Source organism: Polypterus senegalus, chromosome 17 (assembly GCF_016835505.1).
Source record: "Polypterus senegalus isolate Bchr_013 chromosome 17, ASM1683550v1, whole genome shotgun sequence".
NCBI lineage: Eukaryota > Metazoa > Chordata > Cladistia > Polypteriformes > Polypteridae > Polypterus > Polypterus senegalus.
The window spans coordinates 21,812,325-21,832,607 of record NC_053170.1 but is presented as its reverse complement, the minus strand read 5'-3'; the positions used below and the strand labels follow the sequence as shown (position 1 = coordinate 21,832,607).

Genomic DNA, 20,283 nt, shown 5'->3' with positions numbered 1-20,283 from the left:
CTTTCCACTGCATTTGGAGTGCTAGGGGTCTCCATCTTTTGTGGTCTTGTGTCAGCATTTTGACCCTTCCTCGGTCCATGTCGTGCTTGAGCGTGCCTAGCTGGATAATGTGAGGATGGCCTCTGCTCGTTTTTTTTTTCCCTAATATGCCGACCATTGCGATGTAGTCCAGCTGTCTCTCTGGTAACTAAAAATATACCCAGCGAAGCGTAGTCCGGCTCTCAAATAATGCGTCTCATACTGGACCAGGGGCTAAACGTGAGTCTCTCATATCTGTTGGGGGTACTGTTGTTTAATATCGTCAATCCAGTTTACTATGGCATTTATAATCTTTCTGAATTACCTTACTGGATTTTCTTGTGTGTGGTCCTGTCACATTCTTCACGTTCGGATAGTTTTCCTTACATGCTCCGATTATTTTTAAGTCCTGAACTGGTCGACTCTTAACATGGTGTGTGTGCGTGTGTAAACTTGCTCTGTGACAGTCTGATTCGTTACTTGAGCCCAGCGATGTCTCTCAGACCATACACAGGGTAGGATTCATTAAATAGACTGATAGACGCGACATATAAAACAACATCGTAAACACAGAACATCGGCTTGCTGTTGGTTTCAGTTTTAACTTTTTGTGATAAACCAGCTATTAGCTAACCCATGCAAGTTTGACGCACTAAATATTACTCTCATCAAATCAACTTTAGTGTTACTGTCAAAGATAAAATGCATTAAAATACAAAATAACCTGTACTTTAATATTTTCTACAACAGCTCCTAACGCGTGAAACATGATCAGTTTTTTTTACTAGTGGATGAGGAACTGATTCAGCTAAAAAACAAATTTTTCTAAATATACAGTACAGATCGGCCTTTACTACTACGAACAAACCTTGTTCGCGCGATTTGATGACGAAGAAAAATGGCGGCACATAAACAATTCTCATTGGTTGTTACTGTTCAGGATGGTGGCCGGTGATTGGTCTAGCTGTTCAGACTGCGTCTCTTGGCGGTTCTGTCTGTCAGCCTCAGAGCGCGCGGAAAAAGTGCAGTTGCAAACAACGTGTACTTGAAAACACTGGACGCTTTTTAATAAGAAGAAATAATCCACAGAACACAGTAGGTGGAGAGGTCACATTGATTCCAGACATGTGGAACAGCGAAGGTAAGTGTATACTTAGTTATAGTAGTTTTTATAGCTACTTAATATCCTAGTATTAATATTCCTAATATTAATAGTATCTTGATACCGGGGGCTTTGTCATTTGTACAAGTAAATTTTTTTTTTGTAAGGGTGTTAATACCAGGATAACTTAAAATCACCTGTATGACGATACATATTGAGGTATAACCAAAACCGAAATACTTTATAACTACTTCATCCCAGCTTAATTACGGTCCTTGGCCGCGTCATCTACATAACTAGATACACTTAAACCATACAGGAATTAGGCAGATAAATAAATAAGCACATTACTAAACCTTGTTTGCATGAGTGAATAATTAGTAAACTGTAATAAGCAAAAATAAATAAAGAATCAAAGAAAGGAAATACAAGAGCATCGTTGCCATCTTTACAAAAGATCTTTACGGTACTTGTGTACTAAGTAACAAGCAAAGTGTTTTTTATGATACTACTAATGTATACAAAATCTGAATTTGGCTGTAGGTCACGGGTATTACATTTTAAAGAGGTCACTTTTAAAGTACTAGACAAGAACTAATCCAAGGCGGGGCACCTCCATTATTTTGCAGAAAACACAGCCTTACTTCCAGACTTGCTTATTGAAAGAAATAGGACTGATGTAAGGAATTAAAATGCCTGTAATTTGACGAGGAAAAAGCCTATTTTTATTAGTAGCACCATAACTTTTGTATTTGGCTACCCAAGGTTTTGGTGGAGGCTACAGTGAATCGATGGCTGGAGGCTATACACAGTCCCCCGGAGGATTCGGATCTCCAGCTGGAACACAAGGAGAAAAAAAATCGGTGAGTATTTCTTGGAGGGAAATAATTAAACTGGACTATAAAGAAGTGTGTAATGCTATTCAGTACTCCAGAAAAAGTGCTAAATATTCTCAGTATCCTGCGCAAGATGTGAGGTGGGAAACAATATTAGAAAGGCCTAAAATAGGTTTTAAATAATTCCCCTAAAGGAGAATGTGGCAATGTGTATTTTTTAGAGAGGATTTTTGTGAGGTTCTTGTTGGTAGTTGCAGGTTTGGTGACTTTGCCATGTGAGGTAAAGTTTGGGAATCCTCATCACTTTACTATAATTATTGTTATTGATATTATGTTTTTGCTTGGAGCTAACTGTTAAGATATCTTTTTTATAAAAAAGCTAAGTGACTTGATTAGGGTCACAGAGTAACTGAGCTGGCATGTTTTCATGTTCAAGACCATAGCTTTAGCCAATACAATGTTTGCTGATTGGGTGTCTGCCTAAGAGTAAAATGGTGAAGGCGTCTTTGAGGTAATGCCCATTCCACCAACTTCAGAAAACCTGACCTTTAAACAAACAAACAAAGAAAGCTGTGCTTATAATAAATCAACCTTTCAGTTTACTGTTACTGTACCTGTGTGTTCTGCATACACAAGTGTATGTGATGTTTATCAAAATTATAGTATTGTTTCTATTGTTGTATTATTATATATTATTATTGTAGGGAATAATTTTCCAAATACTTATTCTACACAGTTTTTTGAGGTGGCATGGTAACATGATGATTTTTTTTTTTTTTACATTTTTTAACTTAATTTCAAAAAGAGGAAGAGTATACCAACGTAAAACATTTTCATATATAAATTCGAACCTCCAACCCACCCCAAAGTTATACAAAAGATAACACAGTTAAAAGTAAATTAATAAAACAAGCTGGTCACTGGAAAAACCTGGAGGCCTACACGTATGGCTGAGCGAGAGAAAAGTAAAATTTACAAATTAAGTTGGACTATAGGTTCGCTGTCATCAATGACTTAATCATGGTAATAGTATCTTCCTACTTGCTAAGTTTGAGCTGATACACCGTTGATCCAGACGGCTGATGATTTTATCAGAGCTGGGTTGTAAAAAGAGTATCTTCAGACAGAGAAGGTAACAAGGTCGGCGTTTTTCCATCTGAAAGCTATAAGATCTTTGGCGGCTGTTGTTGCTATTAAAATAATGCAGTGTTGATGAACAGAGAGTGAGAAAGTAGAGGAATCTAAAAAGAGTAGAATGATGGGAGAGCAAGCAATAGAGATAGCTAATACAATGGAAGACACTTTTGTCAGACAGGTTCAGGGCTAGGTTTGATTTCTGACTCTGTCACTTAAACTTGCACACTTTTTGTGTTCATGTAGTTTTTCTCTGAAGAGTTCCATTTTCCTCCCAGGTCACAAACGCATGCATATCATTTTAAGTATTGACTGTGGATGTGAGTGTGGCCTTTATGGACTGATGTTTCACTTGATTAAGATTTCTCATCTGGAGACATAAAAGTGAATAACTTTGCTGTGTTCCACAATCCATTTACAGAGTGTTTAAAGTGCAATATCTTATGATATGATCATAATGATACTTAAAAGTTTTAACACGCTTCCAGCACTATAACTCTAGCTAGCTAAAAAACACATTTTGAATAAGTGGTTCTGGATCTTGCTGATGTTCCCCCTGAACCATTGTACTTGCTTAATGACTCTCAGAATTCATTGCGTATTAATTAGATATATAGTTAGCCCACTAAGATTCAGAGGAGCTGTTAAAGAATCTAAAAGTCTGTATTTTAAGGGACACTTAGAAAGCTAGCTAAGTGTTTCACAAATGTACAGTTATATGCTAACTAATAATGTCAGTTTGGGCTATGTTCGATCTCATACACCTCAGTGTTCAGAAATCTGGAGAATGGGACATAGGGGATATAACTGGCCATAGCAAACGCAGCAGCTTCGTGCATGCAACATGTGTGTCTCATGTCTCTTGTATGCAAAGCAATTGCTATACTTTTTAATCATTATTTTATTGTGCGCTTTACCTACTTGAAAATAAAAAGTCTATAACTTATAAAAGTGTGTGCTTCGACTCGTTGGCAGCAACACCTAGTGTATCTCAGATCTCTGACTCTTTATAGCATTTTTTTTTGTGTGTTTAGTCAAAACAGGTACGGTACAGTATCCCATGTAGCGTTGCTAAGTACATTATGTAATATAGTGTTTGCACAATGTCTGAATGGCATAGCGTCATACTTCATAGAACGGTTTGTGAACATTAAGTGGCACATACCTGTATATATAAAAAGTGGAATTTTGTGCCTCTTACTTTTGAACTTGTAATGATGTTTTCCAGTTTTTAGACTTAAAGTTGAAGGGATTTTAAAGAAATGTACTCGTACAGTTTGGGGAAAAAAACTACATGCTGTATCAGTTGGAAAAATAATGCATTATGAAATGCTTTTAGAAAAGATTTATGACTAGACTAAACTACAGCAAGTTAAAAGAACTGGAAATTCCTGCTTTTTTACAGTGAAAGACACACTAATCAAAAAAATCTAATTAGCCTTTTTAGTTACAAAAGTAGTAACCTGTTACAGCAATTCTTGGAGCAAGGTGGGAACCATCTCTGAATAGCATAAGAGTCCTTTGCAAAGTATACCTGAGCACAGATTGAAATTACTCCGAGATGCCAGTTTACCCAACAGTCATTTTTGAGAATGTGTGAGGAAAAGGCAGTATGTGCTTAGTTATATGGATGTGGGGAGAATGTAGAAACTTTAACAGTTTGGCTGGGTTTGAGGTAGGATCAAACCCAGATCTCCTGAGTCTAAGACAAAATTGAGAATCACTGCAGCACCACACTACCCAGGACACACAAAGCATTACCATATTTTTAAACTCCTGTAATAATGATAGCTGATTGATTGATTAATCCTCTTTACAATTTCTGCATCTCTATTTCCAGCATTTTATTTTTGCATAATTTAGGTTATACAGATCTACTTTTGCAGCTTCCATTCAGAGGAAACAAAACTTCAGTACTGAAGATGAGGTCTTGGTTTGTTAACGTAACCTTATGATCACTGTGTTGTCTGTTTAAAATTATATACAAGTCAGAATATGTCAGAACCTATTTATTTGCATTTTTACTGCCAGTTAATTACCGGTAATTCAGTAAATATGGACGGTTGACCATCTTTTTTAAATGACTTTGTAATACTGTTTGTCTTTTGTGACCCACATGTTTTGCCATTGTAATGTTTTATAATTAAACCACTATGAAGGTTTACGTAAACATCATCTGTCTTGCTTCTGTTTTTTAGCGCTCCAGAGCACAACAAATTATCCCTTGCACAGTGTCCCAGTTGCTGTCTGCGTCCCAGGTTGATGAGGTGTTCAGAATCGGAGACGTAGAACTGTCACAGGTCAGTGCCCAGTATAATTTGTACATTCAAAAGACAGACATTTACTGTCTTCATATACTTTTAAATTTTTAGAACTTCAATTTCAGAAAGGGATTTGCAGGTATCTTGCCAAAATCCTGCATGTTTTAGCTTTTAATTAAACAAGATAATTTGCTTCTCTTTAAAGACAAAAAAGCAGTCACTGTTTACAATTTTATCCCATCATTGGGCTGAGTACTGAAATAAATATGCATGATTCATGCATGCTTTTAGAGTCCAGTTGTGGGACAAATCAGATGGGAGTTATAATGCTATTAACTTTGTAGCATCTCACATTTAATACAGAGTATTAAAAAGGTAATGTGTTAAATCATTTGCTCTAATAAGGGAATTGAATGTTTGCATTTTTCCCTTGGATGTAATTGGCAGGGCTACAGTAGTCCATCCATCTGACCATTCATTTTCTAACCTACTTACCCAGTTCAAAGTCGTGGGAAGCTACTACCTATCCCGGCAATGGTGGATAAGAGGTTGGAACATTGATCACCATACTTATACACTGTAGGGCATACTCACTCACACACCCACACTTCGTCATAGTTCAGTAATATAGAGGCAGCAAATAACCTAACATACATGTCTTTAGGGATTAGAAAGAAAACCAATGCAGACGTATTTCATACTATCTGCTTTACACAGTCATTCCTAAATGAAACCCAAGTTGGTGTTTCACAAATTCCATAATCGCCAGACATCCCATTAATTTGACTTGTCTTTTAAATATTGCTTCTCCATATGTTTTGTTAACCAGCTAATATTTCCTGCTTGCACTGATTCAAACATAAATCTCAAAACAGCAAATCATAAATCTGATGGACCTGATTACAAAAGTGCGTTACAAAAGCAGCCTTAAAAACCTTTTTATAAATGCAGCATTGAAGACAAAGCTTACTGATTAATCTTTGTCTTTACTAATTAATTTGGCACTGACATACTGAAGTTCAAATTTTGATTTTGTTGTTTATTTTTAAATGTGTGGTAATTTGTTTATCAGATAGTCCATTAAGATCACATCATTCTTCATGAAAACGATGCTATAAATTCCCTCCTAATTTTTAGTTGTTGGGCAGTTGTAAGCTGCACTGGTATGATCTCTTTCACGACAAGTTCTTTATTGTTTGTTACATTACATTTCTGCTTGTGTACATTGTACCTTTTCATCAACGTCATATGATATGGAGCTACACTTGAAAAGAATTTGTGGGGAACTTTCTGCCTGTTTATGCTCTGATATAATATATACAATTAATTATTCCTTCTCTGCTCTGCAAACTTTGCTTGTTCAAAACGATCACATTGATATTAATTTGGACATTGTAATTTCATAATTAGAAAGGTATAGACATCGTACATTCTTTTATCTCTGGTTAGTGTAGTATATGCACACTTTATCAGTGCTTTCAGTGCTATCAATAACAGCTTTATCAATACCAATTGCTCTCAGGTATCCATTGTGGGACTAATAAGAAATGCGGAAAAAGCTCCAACGAATATTCTGTACAAAGTCGATGATATGACCAGTTCTCTGATGGATGTCAGACAGTGGGTGGACACTGATGTAAGTATGCATGTAAATTCATATTTTATAACTAGCTGCTTAGTTTTGAAGAATGGATTTTATTTTGAAATCGGTTTCAAGATAATAACTCCAAAGAGCTCTGAAGAACCATATTTTGTTTTCAACATCATGACAAGCATAGAATGGTTTAAATAAATACAGAATTATTATGCAGCTTTTCTCCATTTGAAATAATTATCAATCCAGTGGAGGTTGCGGGGAGCCAGGTTTAAGGCAGAAAAGAACTCAGAAAGAACTGCCACGGTGTTGCATGTTATGTTCATGCTTGCAATCAGTGACACCTTGTTAACCTAAACTAAAAGACTTTTGGATGTGAAAAAGCTGAAGTACTCTGTTAAACCCCTTTGAGACACAACACAAGAAGAAGCCATTAAAAAGCTTATGGCAGGGTCCAGTTTTCCAACAGCGTTTAAATATTTTGGCGCAAAAGAAGTCTTCCATAACTTGAAACTGTATTTTAGCTTTTCAAGTGGGATGCATATTTAAATACATCAATAAAGTGTTATTTATTATTGATCAGGATCTTTCAGTTTTTGTACACATGAATATGTAGCATTTCATTTGACTCTGAGCATTGTCATCTGTAATCATATTCTTGATGATTATTTTTTCAAGGGAAAGCTTAAACCCATTTCAGTAATGCAGTTTGTTCTCACTTTTGCCCTTTGTCTTAATTTCCAAATAGGAAGCAGGTAGTGAAAGCATTGTAATCCCTCCAGGAACATACGTTAAAGTTACAGGGCATCTCCGTTCATTTCAGGTAAATACCAGCTTGAAAATGTCCTTCCATGTAAAATATTTTATATTATAAATATATATTTTTATATTATATATAATACAGTAACTTTTAAAATATTGTGCACTCTCATTTTTCTAGGGTAAAAAAAGCCTTGTGGCATTTAAAATTGCCCCTCTTGAGGATATGAATGAATTGATTTCACACATCTTGGAAGTGGTCCAAGCCCATATGATCCTCAGCAAGCCACAGGGTATGGTAAGTGTCAAAAATATTTTAGCGTTGGCATACTTTAACTTATTCACAAGATAAATATCTGTGTATGTGGTGTTCTTCCTTTCACACTCATTTTTACTTATCTTAAATGCAATGTCTGAAATTTGAGTAATAGTTATTAAATTACACATTAAAAGCTAGCAGACTCAGAATGTGATTAGCCAGTCCTTATATGGCTATGACTTGATCAGGGTAGGAAAAACTGTAATTCTTATATTTTTGAAGTTTAGTTTTTTGCTGCCATTGATTGAAATCCTGGAGCATTATTTTTTAAACAAATAGAGGAAATTTTAACTAAAATGTCAAAATATAAATAATATACTGATTCAGTCAAAACAAAGTATTTCATGTAAGTCAAAATTAATGGAAGTGTTTCAGACTGAGGACTCGTAGCATGGAGAGACGTCAACCAACAGGCGCAGACAACCCTTATTCCTTCCCATGACCCCACTCCCAGTCCTATTGCGTTCCATGGGGTGCTGCCTAGCCTTACTCCTTTCGAGTGTCTCTGCCATTTCCAGGCCTTGTGGGGGAGTCCCTCCAGAGTATGCTGGTTTCTCCTGCTCCCAGGCTGCTCAGACAGAGCCATCCTCGGCTCCCTTTTGAGTACCAGCCATATGCCCAATCCCCAGGGCTTCATTCCCATCAGCCAGCTTCCTCCGGTCACACCAGCTCTTGCTCGCTCCTCCGTTTTTCTCTGTCCTTTCCTTTAACCTCCACTCCACTGTGTTCTTTCTCAGGCTTCTCTTACGCTAACTTCATTAGTTGCAGGTGAGATGTGCCACTATCTTTAAGGAGGGAATGAGGCACCTGACTGACACTCGCATTTGCACATGTGTGTACAATCCGCCAGGAACCCCAACCGCTTGTGCACACCCACACCTGATTCTGAGTCCGCACACTACTGTATACAGGACACGATTATTTATTTAAAAAATGCCCTTCCCCACAGACTATTCATCACAGATCCAAAATAACACCTGAGATATGAAGATGGTGTAACAGTAGGCATCCTAACAACAATGATGTAGCCAAATGAGCAAGTGCTACTGGCAAGTTAGGACGAAAAGATTACAAAGGCCACAGGAGATTTGCATTGCAACTAATTAAGACTACATTAGATAGAAACCTAGTTTGAAAAAGTGATTGGTGAGAGAAAGAAAAGGGTGATCACACAAAGCAAAAAGAGGCATTGCAAGGAGAAGCAGTCCTAAAGTAAAAGTTGCTACGGTAGTATAGGGGGTCCTCAAGTTTGTTATTAGATGGCTGCAGTGCCTGCAGGTGTTTTGTTTCTACCCATTTTCTTAAAAAGATGCCAGTATTTGTTGATAACAGAACTTGCTCTTTAATTTTATGGCGTGTTGGTGCTTTCATTAAGCCCTGTCAAATCATTGTTATACTTTAGGTTACTGTTTCCTGAGATTATCATCCAATTGATTTGTGAAATGGAACAGATTACCAATTCTTAGTGCTTTATTTTTTTCTCTTCCATTTCTTTCCAAACATTTTATTAAATTAGATATTTCGTGATGAGCATCCACAAGTGCAAATGAGCCGAGTTGGATTAGTTTTCTCTAGTTCAGCCCTGGTGGTCCAGTTTGGCTGCAGGTTTTTGTTACACTCAAGTTCACAATCAGTGACTCATTTTACCTTTAAACTATTGTTGTTTAATTAGCATGTTTTCTTTTTTTCTGCATTCAGAACATAGCATCAATATGAGATGCTCTTCTGTATGACATTTTAAAAAAAATTGAAATCTCCTTGCATTTTTACCATAGTTTTAAACACTTCAATCTTTTGTCATTTTTCCTAGTCACTCTTTTTTTCAGCTGCGTTTGCTCCATCAATTGTAATATAACAATGACAAGCAAAAGAGACGCCAAGGCAAACTACACTGGATGGCTGCAGCCACTTATAACTATTATGCTTATTAGAAAATAACAACCTAAATAAACAGAAAACAAAAAAAAACTAATTAAAATTGTGATAATGGGTGGTATGTTGGTCAATTTGATAGTGTAATCACCAGGGAGCAGCACTGTTCCCCAAACCATAGACACAGCAATACCCAGGAAACTTCCAGATTCAAATAAAGAATTTTTATTCAACAGAACGTCTTCCACATACAATCAACAGCAAAATGCACCTTACACAATTCTCCTTCCTCCTCCAAAAAAGTGTTGCCCACTGCCTCCTGACGCAGTTAAAGTGAGCAGCAGGGTTTCTTTTGAAGTTGACCTGGGAACGTGTTCCAATCCCCTGCCCAAATCATCCTGAGCACTTCCAGGCTGTGCAGAATCCAATGTAGTCCTTCCCTGGTAATATCATCTACCGGTCCCCAAAGACCCTAGCAGGGCTGGATATCCGGACTCCCAAGTCCAGTGCCACCTTCCGGGTACCCTAATCGACTTTAGTTCTGAGGAACACTGCCACCTCCCGCTTCCATTGAGCCTGTTTGCCCAGTACTTTCATAATGGCCTCCTGACGGGGTAGGAATCCTTCCTTTATGCCAACCAGGATGTCGGTCCCTACTTCTTGGCATCTAGAGTAGTTGAAAGTATTCTGCTGGTGGTATTATGATTTTTTGTGTTTGCAGCAGGTTTCACAGTAGCTGGTCATAAAAGGAAGCTTCCCATTTTATGAACAAGAGTGTTTATGTAGTGAATATGAGAAGACGGCAGAGGGAGAAGTGTTAAAAAAAACAAAACAACTTTAGATAAAAGAGGAGTGTTAAAGCTTGATTTTGGTGTGTCAGTAAGTGTTAAATTACTACTATGATTGTTCATAATTGTAGAATTTTTGTCCTTTACCCTGAATTGTTTCTAAAACTGGACTCTATTTAGATACAAGTTTGCAAAATTTTAAATAATACATTTGCTTCAGTAGTTGTTGCAAAGCTGATTTTCATAAGAGTTCTAGATGCCTGTGTTGTTTGTATAATAGCTGTTGCTCACCCCCTGCTTGAGTTTATATGCCGTGTTGATAGTAGTGTTAAGAATTATATAAAAACCATCTATAATATTTTGAGCTGTTTGTTTTATTGTGAAACCAGAGTTTATTAATGTGTTTTGTTATTGTTTAAATGAGTTGTGAAATATTAAAAGCGATTCAGTGGAACATTACTGAATATTTTAGATGGTCTTTCTGACCCAAGAAAGACCAAATAAAATCATGCTGTACTATTGATATTTAAAAGTAGTCTCTGAATTTATTTATGTCTTATGAAGAATTTCCCGAAACTATGTAGCAGATCAAAGTATGTGGTAAGCCAAAAGTATTAGTCTGCATTTAAAAAAGGAGAAGTGAGTACAGCAGAAACACTAATGTGTTTTTCAAAATAGTCACATTAACCATGAGTTTAAGATAGGTGCAGAAGACATTATGGCTAGATTATTGCTCAACTTAAAGAATGAAAAAAGGCCTTGCATGCAGACATGTAATAAAGTATCTTCCTTAAGTCTAGTTTGTACTGTACTTTTCAAAATCCATTAATTAAGTCGTAACTGACCAACAGTTAAAATACTGACCCAAACATTATGATACAACAAAAATATTCAGATTTGCTAGTAGTAGTTTGATTAAACAAGGAAAACTTAATGAAACTTTCCCCAGGATTCAGAAGCATCTGCTCAAACACTTCATTGCTTGTTAAACCTTACTGTAAATGATGCATAGTTAGGCAGCTCAGACGTAGTTTAACATGGTAATCGATAAAACATTGTTTTCATGTACCAGTTGGTTTGCTCTGAAATGCATGTTCTTAACAGAATAAATTAAAATAGGATTACATTCAAACGGAACTGTGTAGAATTAAGAAGCTGTCTTCACATATACAGTATGTTAGGGATGGGATTTGTGTAGGATGCCACAGTATGAGTATTATTCAGTTACACTTACTATAATAGGGAAGCCCTTGATTCATTTGTGTCCCACACAGACCTTTATGTATTTGTGGAAATAAACTGCAGAAATATCAATAGTCTCCAGAGTAATGTTGGGAAATAATGACTGGTAATACATAATATACATTTAGAAAAAATAACAATGTATATCTGTAGGTGCATCCTACAGACCGAAGCACTTGAAGGGCGACATTAGAATGTTTTAGATGAAAGTTTGTTTTAATTTATTGTAAAATTATTTGAGCTACATAAATGTATGCTGGGATGAGTTTCATGCATACCATTAACGTTTTAGTTGTATAATCCATTAATAAACTAATACACAAGCAAAGCATTTTAAAAGTTACTCAGTATTCGAATATTGATCAAAGTTCTCCATGTCAATTAAACAAGAGAAAGAAATTTTGGAAAAACATCTTGCTTTGTCTTTCCATCTTACTTTGTTTTTCCACATATGTGTTAAGGACATTAGCATTTTCAGGAATTTACAAGAATTTCAGCGCACAATTTCAGCTGAGATTTTTTGACCTGTGAGAATGGAGTTCTAAATATTGTATAAACAAGCTTTCATGTGCTCCAGTCAGCTGGTGTTGAAGAGACTGTCATAGTTCTCGAGTTTGCATGTTTCACATTAAGCTTTTTTGTTCACTGTAATGTGATGAAAACTAAAATAAACCCAGGCTTAACTTAAACATGAACAGAGCATTGGTATAGGAATCTTTCCAGCAGTAGTAACATTTGAGTGATGCCATTTGTAGGAATGTAGAAGATATTACATTTTTTTTATGCAAATACCAATTAGAAATATTTAGCTTTTTTTTATTTACACCCCCACTGATGGGAATTCCAAAGTTGGCAAAATGGAAAAAGAAAATCTTGATACATGTGCATAATGTATTGATAAAGTATAGTGATGAAAACTGTTACAATATACTAAAGGGGAAATTCAGATTCTGTCAAGGTAAAATTAGGAACAAGCATGGTGATATCCAAACCATCAACAAATCATGAGGTCCTGGTCGTTTTCAGACTCCTGCTACACATACGGTACTTTAACAAAAAAAAAAAAAAATAAAAAAAAAAATCAGTTCAACAGTGGTATACGTAAAGATAATGTATTAATTACAATATTAAGTAGCCAAAACACAGGCACATAGTTACCTTTTCAATATTGTACATTAAATTGGTGGTGGGACTTGAACCAGTAGCATTGTTGTTTAAAGTCCAATGCATTAGTCCACCACACTGAACTGAAGATGTATTAAACAGAAACCAACCTCCATTAGACGTAACATTCTCTAATCTGCTTAATCCAATTTTGGGTCATTTAACATGTACACACCAACATTTGTTGGGAATGAACATTCTTCAGTTTTGTCATATTTTGATGATGTAGAGTAGAAGATATTTTTGTGTATTGAAAGCACACAAGGCAATTTCAGCACACACACTTTTTTTTAATTAAACGTCTTATAAATTTTATGAGAAAATGAAGCAAGTACTTTCACTTGTCATGGATATTTTGAAGTCTTTCTCAGGTTGTGTATGGTATAATGAAAGTATTACTATTTTAAAATATCACTTTGTATGAATTTGCAATAATTGTATTTACATGTCAATATATGTGCAGAATGTTTGCTGTTTACTGTATAGTTAGTATTACTTATTAATAGTTACATTTGTGTATTACCTTTAACTTGTCTGTCATTTGTTTTCATTTTGCAGACTAGTGGTAATAACAGTATTGCCATACCAGCTCGTACTGGTATGACCAGTATGGGGAACAGCTCCATGGTGACTGCTGACAGCTCAATAAATGGCCTAACAGCCCACCAAAGTCAAGTGAGTATAGGTGCCTTATAGTTTTTTGGAGATCTTGATTTTTCACTGAATGTTTTAAATATGCAGATGTCAAAGTCAATTTATTTCTAGGACGTTTTCCTTGTTGTTTTTTTAAATAAATGTAAAATCTTTTACATCTTTGTATTTGCTCTGCTTTCATCCTGCTGGCCTTCTCTGTTTTAAATCCAAGATGTGGTCCCTTTATGGTGTTCATAAGTTTTATATTACACATTAAAAGAGAGAATATTTTAGTGTCTTAATTGGGCCTGGGAAAGTTAACACTTTAATTTTTGTAATCAATGCGGCCTGTTTAACGCATATTTTTACATTACAAAACAATAATACAAATAAGTTAGGTGAGTAACTAAAGAATTTCATACACATCCAGTATTGTATTTATATGATGCCTTTTAAAATGTTTGTGAAATAAAGTTTTCATTTAAAGGTTTAACATTTGCGGTTATGCGGTTCACGACATTATGCCACATGTCAGCACGTACTGTAGTACTGGTGTCTGTTTTCTTGATTTATATATACAGTGGTGTGAAAAACTATTTGCCCCCTTCCTGATTTCTTATTCTTTTGCATGTTTGTCACACAAAATGTTTCTGATCATCAAACACATTTAACCATTAGTCAAATATAACACAAGTAAACACAAAATGCAGTTTTTAAATGATGGTTTTATTATTTAGGGAGAAAAAATCCAAACCTACATGGCCCTGTGTGAAAAAGTAATTGCCCCCTGAACCTAATAACTGGTTGGGCCACCCTTAGCAGCAATAACTGCAATCAAGTGTTTGCGATAACCAGCAATGAGTCTTTTACAGCGCTCTGGAGGAATTTTGGCCCACTCATCTTTGCAGAATTGTTGTAATTCAGCTTTATTTGAGGGTTTTCTAGCATGAGCCGCCTTTTTAAGGTCATGCCATAGCATCTCAATTGGATTCAGGTCAGGACTTTGACTAGGCCACTCCAAAGTCATTTTGGTTTTCTTCAGCCATTCAGAGGTGGATTTGCTGGTGTGTTTTGGGTCATTGTCCTGTTGCAGCACCCAAGATCGCTTCAGCTTGAGTTGATGAACAGATGGCCGGACATTCTCCTTCAGGATTTTTTGGTAGACAGTAGAACTCATGGTTCCATCTATCACAGCAAGCCTTCCAGGTCCTGAAGCAGCAAAACAACCCCAGACCATCACACTACCACCACCATATTTTACTGTTGGTATGATGTTCTTTTTCTGAAATGCTGTGTTCCTTTTATGCCAGATGTAACGGGACATTTGCCTTCCAAAAAGTTCAACTTTTGTCTCATCAGTCCACAAGGTATTTTCCCAAAAGTCTTGGCAATCATTGAGATGTTTCTTAGCAAAATTGAGACGAGCCCTAATGTTCTTTTTGCTTAACAGTGGTTTGCGTTTTGGAAATCTGCCATGCAGGCCGTTGTTGCCCAGTCTCTTTCTTATGGTGGAGTCGTGAACACTGACCTTAATTGGGGCAAGTGAGGCCTGCAGTTCTTTAGACGTTGTCCTGGGGTCTTTTGTGACCTCTCGGATGAGTCGTCTCTGCGCTTGGGGTAATTTTGGTTGGCCGGCCACTCCTGGGAAGGTTCACCACTGTTCCATGTTTTTGCCATTTGTGGATAATGGCTCTCACTGTGGTTCGCTGGAGTCCCAAAGCTTTAGAAATGGCTTTATAACCTTTACCAGTCTGATAGATCTCAATTACTTCTGTTCTCATTTGTTCCTTAATTTCTTTGGATCTTGGCATGATGTGTAGCTTTTGAGGTGCTTTTGGTCTACTTCTCTGTGTCAGGCAGCTCCTATTTAAGTGTTTTCTTGATTGAAACAGGTGTGGCAGTGATCAGGCCTGGGGGTGGCAACGGAAATTGAACTCAGGTGTGATACACCACAGTTAGGTGATTTTGTGTGACAAACATGCAAAAGAATAATAAATCAGGAAGGGGGCAAATAGTTTTTCACACCACTGTATTGACATAGGTGCAGGAAAGTGGGAAGAATGGGAGAGCCACGTTTCTGTAAGAAGATCAAATCAATATAATATTATATAAGTTAACTTTGAATGGCACTAAAACCACAATAAGTCTCTAGTATCTCTGTATTTAACTCTCCAGTGCTGACTGCCCTGATATAATGGCAGCATTGTATGAAATAGAAGTGTAATGGTTGTCACCATCCATTATTCCAGTTTGCAGTATCTTCACTAATGTATGCAAAGAATGCAATATATCCTCCAAGTAATGCACAGTGTCAATTTAAGCAAGATAGCAGCTAGTGTGCCAGGAGCAGAGGTATAGGCAGAGCAGTGTTTTCCAACCGTTTTTCTGTTGTGGCACACTTTTTCTAACCCAAAAAATCCCAAGGCACAAAACGATTCTACCAACCACTAAAGCATTACATTTCTATACTTGCTAAACTGTCTGTAAAACAGCGATTACAGAGCTGCTTTTATGTCGGCTTTTCCAGGTAGTCTGGTCATCCTCAGATGGGTCTCGACCACTTGAAGAGTGAGTCTCTCTCAAGTCAAGACACAGGGTTATTATACTGTTATTTCCACAGTGCACCAGTTGAAAACTCTGGTGTAGAGTGTAATTATCAAGTGGTTGATGGTGTTGAATAATTGAAGAGAATATTTACAGAGTTTTAACACAAGTTTTAATGTATGCCCATTCAAGAGTTGCATATTCTTTAAATGAAGTCAGTCCTCAGCAGTTGTTTCAATCGTTTCATTTTTACTTTGACATGTCTGGGTCTCATATGTTATGATAGTTTGATAATTAATATATTAGCCTCCTTCTCTTATTACATTCTTTTCAGTTTGCATTTTAGAAAAGCATTCAAATTGAGGTTGTACTTGATCAAGTAGTAGCAGGTTTAAGGCCATTGTTTAAGTTTAAACTAAGCTATTATTATTTTTTAATTCCTTTGTGTTGATTATACATTAAATTTACTTCATGATATATATTATTTTATATATTATATATATATTAATTTTATAATGACATGTTTTAATATGATGAATCACGATTAATTACATACATTAATGCAATTAATTAGTTATTTTTTTAAAATCGATTCCCAGCCCTAGTCTTGATTCTTTTTCAGGTTCTGAATTTAATCAAAGCATGCCGGGATGCCCAAGGGATGCACATTAATGAACTAAAAACCAAGCTTAAGGGAATGAACTTGACTGCCATAAAGTGAGTTTCTGATAAATATTTAAGACCCGACTTAAATTTGGAAACTGCTGTCTAATGTTCTGTTCACCTCTCCATTTTAAAAAGTAACCATATTTGTCTTGTAATTGGTTTTCATCTTTTTTTTTTTTTTTTTTGCATTAACCATATTTTACATAAAGAAATACAACAATAAAAATATTTCACATGCTTGCTCTTGTGAAATATAAATTTAAGATTTTTAATAAAGTAGTCTACAGTAGTTTAGTTTGCATTTTGATTTAACCTTTTGCTTTACAACATCAAATTGGCCACTTGTTAGTGAATATTTAAAAAAAGTCAGTATTTGGTTCTTTTCTGTATAGACTTGATATAGTGATTGCAGCAGTTATAGTATGTACTTCAGATTACTTCATAAATTTAGCATTTTATGATTAATGTTTGTTCATAGTTTCTGAAAGAGCATTTGCAGTCCTATAAGTCCTATATTTAAATGAAATGTTAAAAAGGAACATAATTTGATTGTTTATTTCTGCATAATGTATTATTTGTGGTAAATCAGAATATTAACTTGCATTAAAAATAATTGTAAGCCAAGGTGTTTTGCAAATGTTAAACAGGTTAATTAAGAGATTGTGCTATAATTATTTGTTTAAATATTCTCATTGTAGCTGCATGTTATGTTTGTTTTATGGCTTTTTATGTTACTATTTTTTCTAATTGAATAAATTTCCTTTGTTGTTAAAAGGCATGCAGTTGAGTTCCTCAGTAATGAAGGACATATTTATTCCACGGTGGATGAAGATCACTTCAAATCAACAGATGGTGATTAGCCAGAAGGAAATGATCTCCAGGCTCCTTCTAAGTGTAAAAGCATTTTCTACAGGATTGCTCCTTGCCAATTAATCCAAATGTAAATAGTCATCCCACCCAGAATCCCGCCAAGTCAAGAACAATGGAATATTACTGCTGAACAATGGAAACTTTTTTTTTTTTTAGCAATAGCTACTTTGAGTGACATTTCATTTTATGGTTGTACTCCTAAAAATGTGTAGGGTTGAACTAAATAAATCTTCTTATGAAATATATTTATTTTTGGATTTCCCCTTTGTTATATAATATTTAAAAAATGCTTTTAGTGTCTTGGAGTGATGACTAGGGTGAAAAATGGTTACCGTTTTTCTATCTCAAAATGGTACATACGCTGAAAAAAGCACAATCTGTGTGTCTGTTCAGAAAAGGTGCTCATCGAAAACTATCGCACCTAGCATAAGACCTAAAATGGACATATTCCACTGTTGATGCATGGTTTTATTTATATGTATGTATGTTATAAAGCAAAACTGATTTCAAGTCAAATTTATTTATAACTAGCAGATTACCCAGTGGCTTCGCTCACTGAATGGAAGGGAAAAATTTGTGGCTCTCATGAGGCAACAGCATTAATGACCCAATTCCATGATAGATTTTCCCCCGTATTTTAAATGTCGGCATAAAGCCAGACTCCTCGGTAGCAGCCGTGGTGCCAAACGATCTGAAAACACGAATTGTATTTCTTAATGTTCTGTAGAGAATGAGTTGAATGTGGATTTGCGCTAGAAGTAAGAGACAACAATGGTTCAGGTTGAATGCGTTAATTTCACCTTGCCGTCTGAACAACACATTCCACCTGATTCAAATTTAACCCACTGCGCTTGGCAGTACTCGCACATGATGTCCATTTCTCCTATTGTAACTTTTGGATGCAGGCAATAATCTTTTTCAATGTTATAATTGAATCCCTCCATATACAGACCCTGACGCCTGTTTAACATGGTAGCCTGTGAATACTGCATCCGTCAAATTCGATTCTGTTCAGCATGTTGTTCGGGTGTTTGTGAGGCCCTCAATTGTGATTGTGGTAAACGCTGATCAGCGAGCCTTCTCTCTCGATCTGCTTCTGTCTCACTTTCTCTGTGTAACCTGACTGTTGTGGTCATTTTTGTGGAAAATAATTTTATATATGTAGATTATACAAGTGTTTCAGTTTCCAAGGGGCTAAACTTATATTGTGTTGGGATTAATAAAGTCTGTCTGTCTGTCTAATCTATTATATAGTGCCTTTCCTATCCATCTATCTATCATCTATCTATCATCTATCTATCTATCAATCTGTGAAATGTTTTAATCTATACTGTTTTTCTGACTGGCACTACAGTGTGCCACTTTGCAAAGTATTCAACTAAATAAGGATTATTGTTTTCACATGTTTAATTTACACCACATTGGTCATAATCTTGTCCTTCTAACACCAACAAAAAAAAAAGAAAAGCGGTATTAGAGGGGAAGATGTGATAAAAGGACCTTCAAGGGTTGTTAAAGCATAGTTTTAAGAGTTATGGGCAGTGTTGGTGAAGTGCTGCATAAATTGAAAAAAATAATCGGTGTTCTACCATGCTGAGAAAAATAATTTTCCTGAAATCTAGTTAAACAGTATGCGACTTGGATGGATGGATGGACTTAATAAAAAAAAAAAATACTATTCTATAGTGTTTAGTCATCAAGGGCATTCTATCTTTGTTGCTTTTAAATGGGAAATGAGAAGATGGTGTCCGGTAAATAAGCAAAACAAACCCAAATGATTTGTAAGCTGAGGGCGTAGCCACAATATGGGCAACGCAAGCAAATGCTTGAAATCTCCCCTTATATGTAGGATTTAATTCTTGGTAATTGATACTATAAGTGTGTTTTCTTTGACTTTGTTTTCATGCCTGCTTGATGATTTGTAGGAACGGAGGCATGTGGACTATCCCAGAATATATGTTCTATTATGAATGTGATAAAAGCAGACCGTCTCATCTCTCCCCCCCCCCCTTTTTTACACACAGAATTTAGTTTTTTTTATTTTTAATAAATTTTCAAAAACCTCAAGGAAACTTTTTTCACATTGTCATTGTAGGGTGTTGTGTGTAGAATTCTGAGGAAAAAAATTAATTTAATCCATTTTGGAATATGGCTGTAACATAACAAAATGTGGAAAAAGTGATGCGCTGTGAATACTTTCTAGATGCACTGTATATTCACATTGTACTAAGTTGTGTGTTTTTTTTTTTTTGTCTTCAGTGTCTGTGAAAAGAGTTTGTAGTCCTGAGCAGGAAGATGACGGGTGGTAAGAACACTAACCTCATCACGTGCCTGATTACTTTCTGTCGGGCCATGTACTGCAAGTATGTCACTGCTTTTGATGTCACGTTTCTTTCCTTTCTTATTCAGAAATATGGCGGTAAGCTGTTCCAAATTGGCAGTTATATTATTGGCAGTGAAAGCATAATTTTACCAAAATTT

General features: G+C 35.9%; 1 protein-coding gene across 1 annotated transcript; it reads left to right on the top strand.

Annotated features, from left to right (window-relative positions):
• Positions 1-221: 221 nt before the first annotated feature.
• On the top strand, positions 222-18,047 carry rpa2 (replication protein A2). The gene is made up of 10 exons (XM_039740329.1): positions 222-258; positions 959-1,159; positions 1,886-1,983; positions 5,289-5,390; positions 6,874-6,987; positions 7,694-7,768; positions 7,886-8,002; positions 13,648-13,764; positions 16,889-16,983; positions 17,708-18,047. Exons 2-10 carry the CDS (start codon positions 1,144-1,146, stop codon positions 17,790-17,792), a joined length of 819 nt encoding a protein of 272 aa, XP_039596263.1. The 5' UTR covers positions 222-258; positions 959-1,143; the 3' UTR covers positions 17,793-18,047.
• The last annotated feature ends 2,236 nt before the right edge of the window (positions 18,048-20,283 follow it).

What these genes read in the sequence shown, in the direction of transcription:
- rpa2 (XM_039740329.1), top strand. An exon ending in GAGACGTAGAACTGTCACAG is followed by an intron (nt 5,391 to 6,873) that starts GTCAGTGCCCAG and finishes AATTGCTCTCAG; the next exon opens with GTATCCATTGTGGGACTAAT. An exon ending in GACAGTGGGTGGACACTGAT is followed by an intron (nt 6,988 to 7,693) that starts GTAAGTATGCAT and finishes ATTTCCAAATAG; the next exon opens with GAAGCAGGTAGTGAAAGCAT.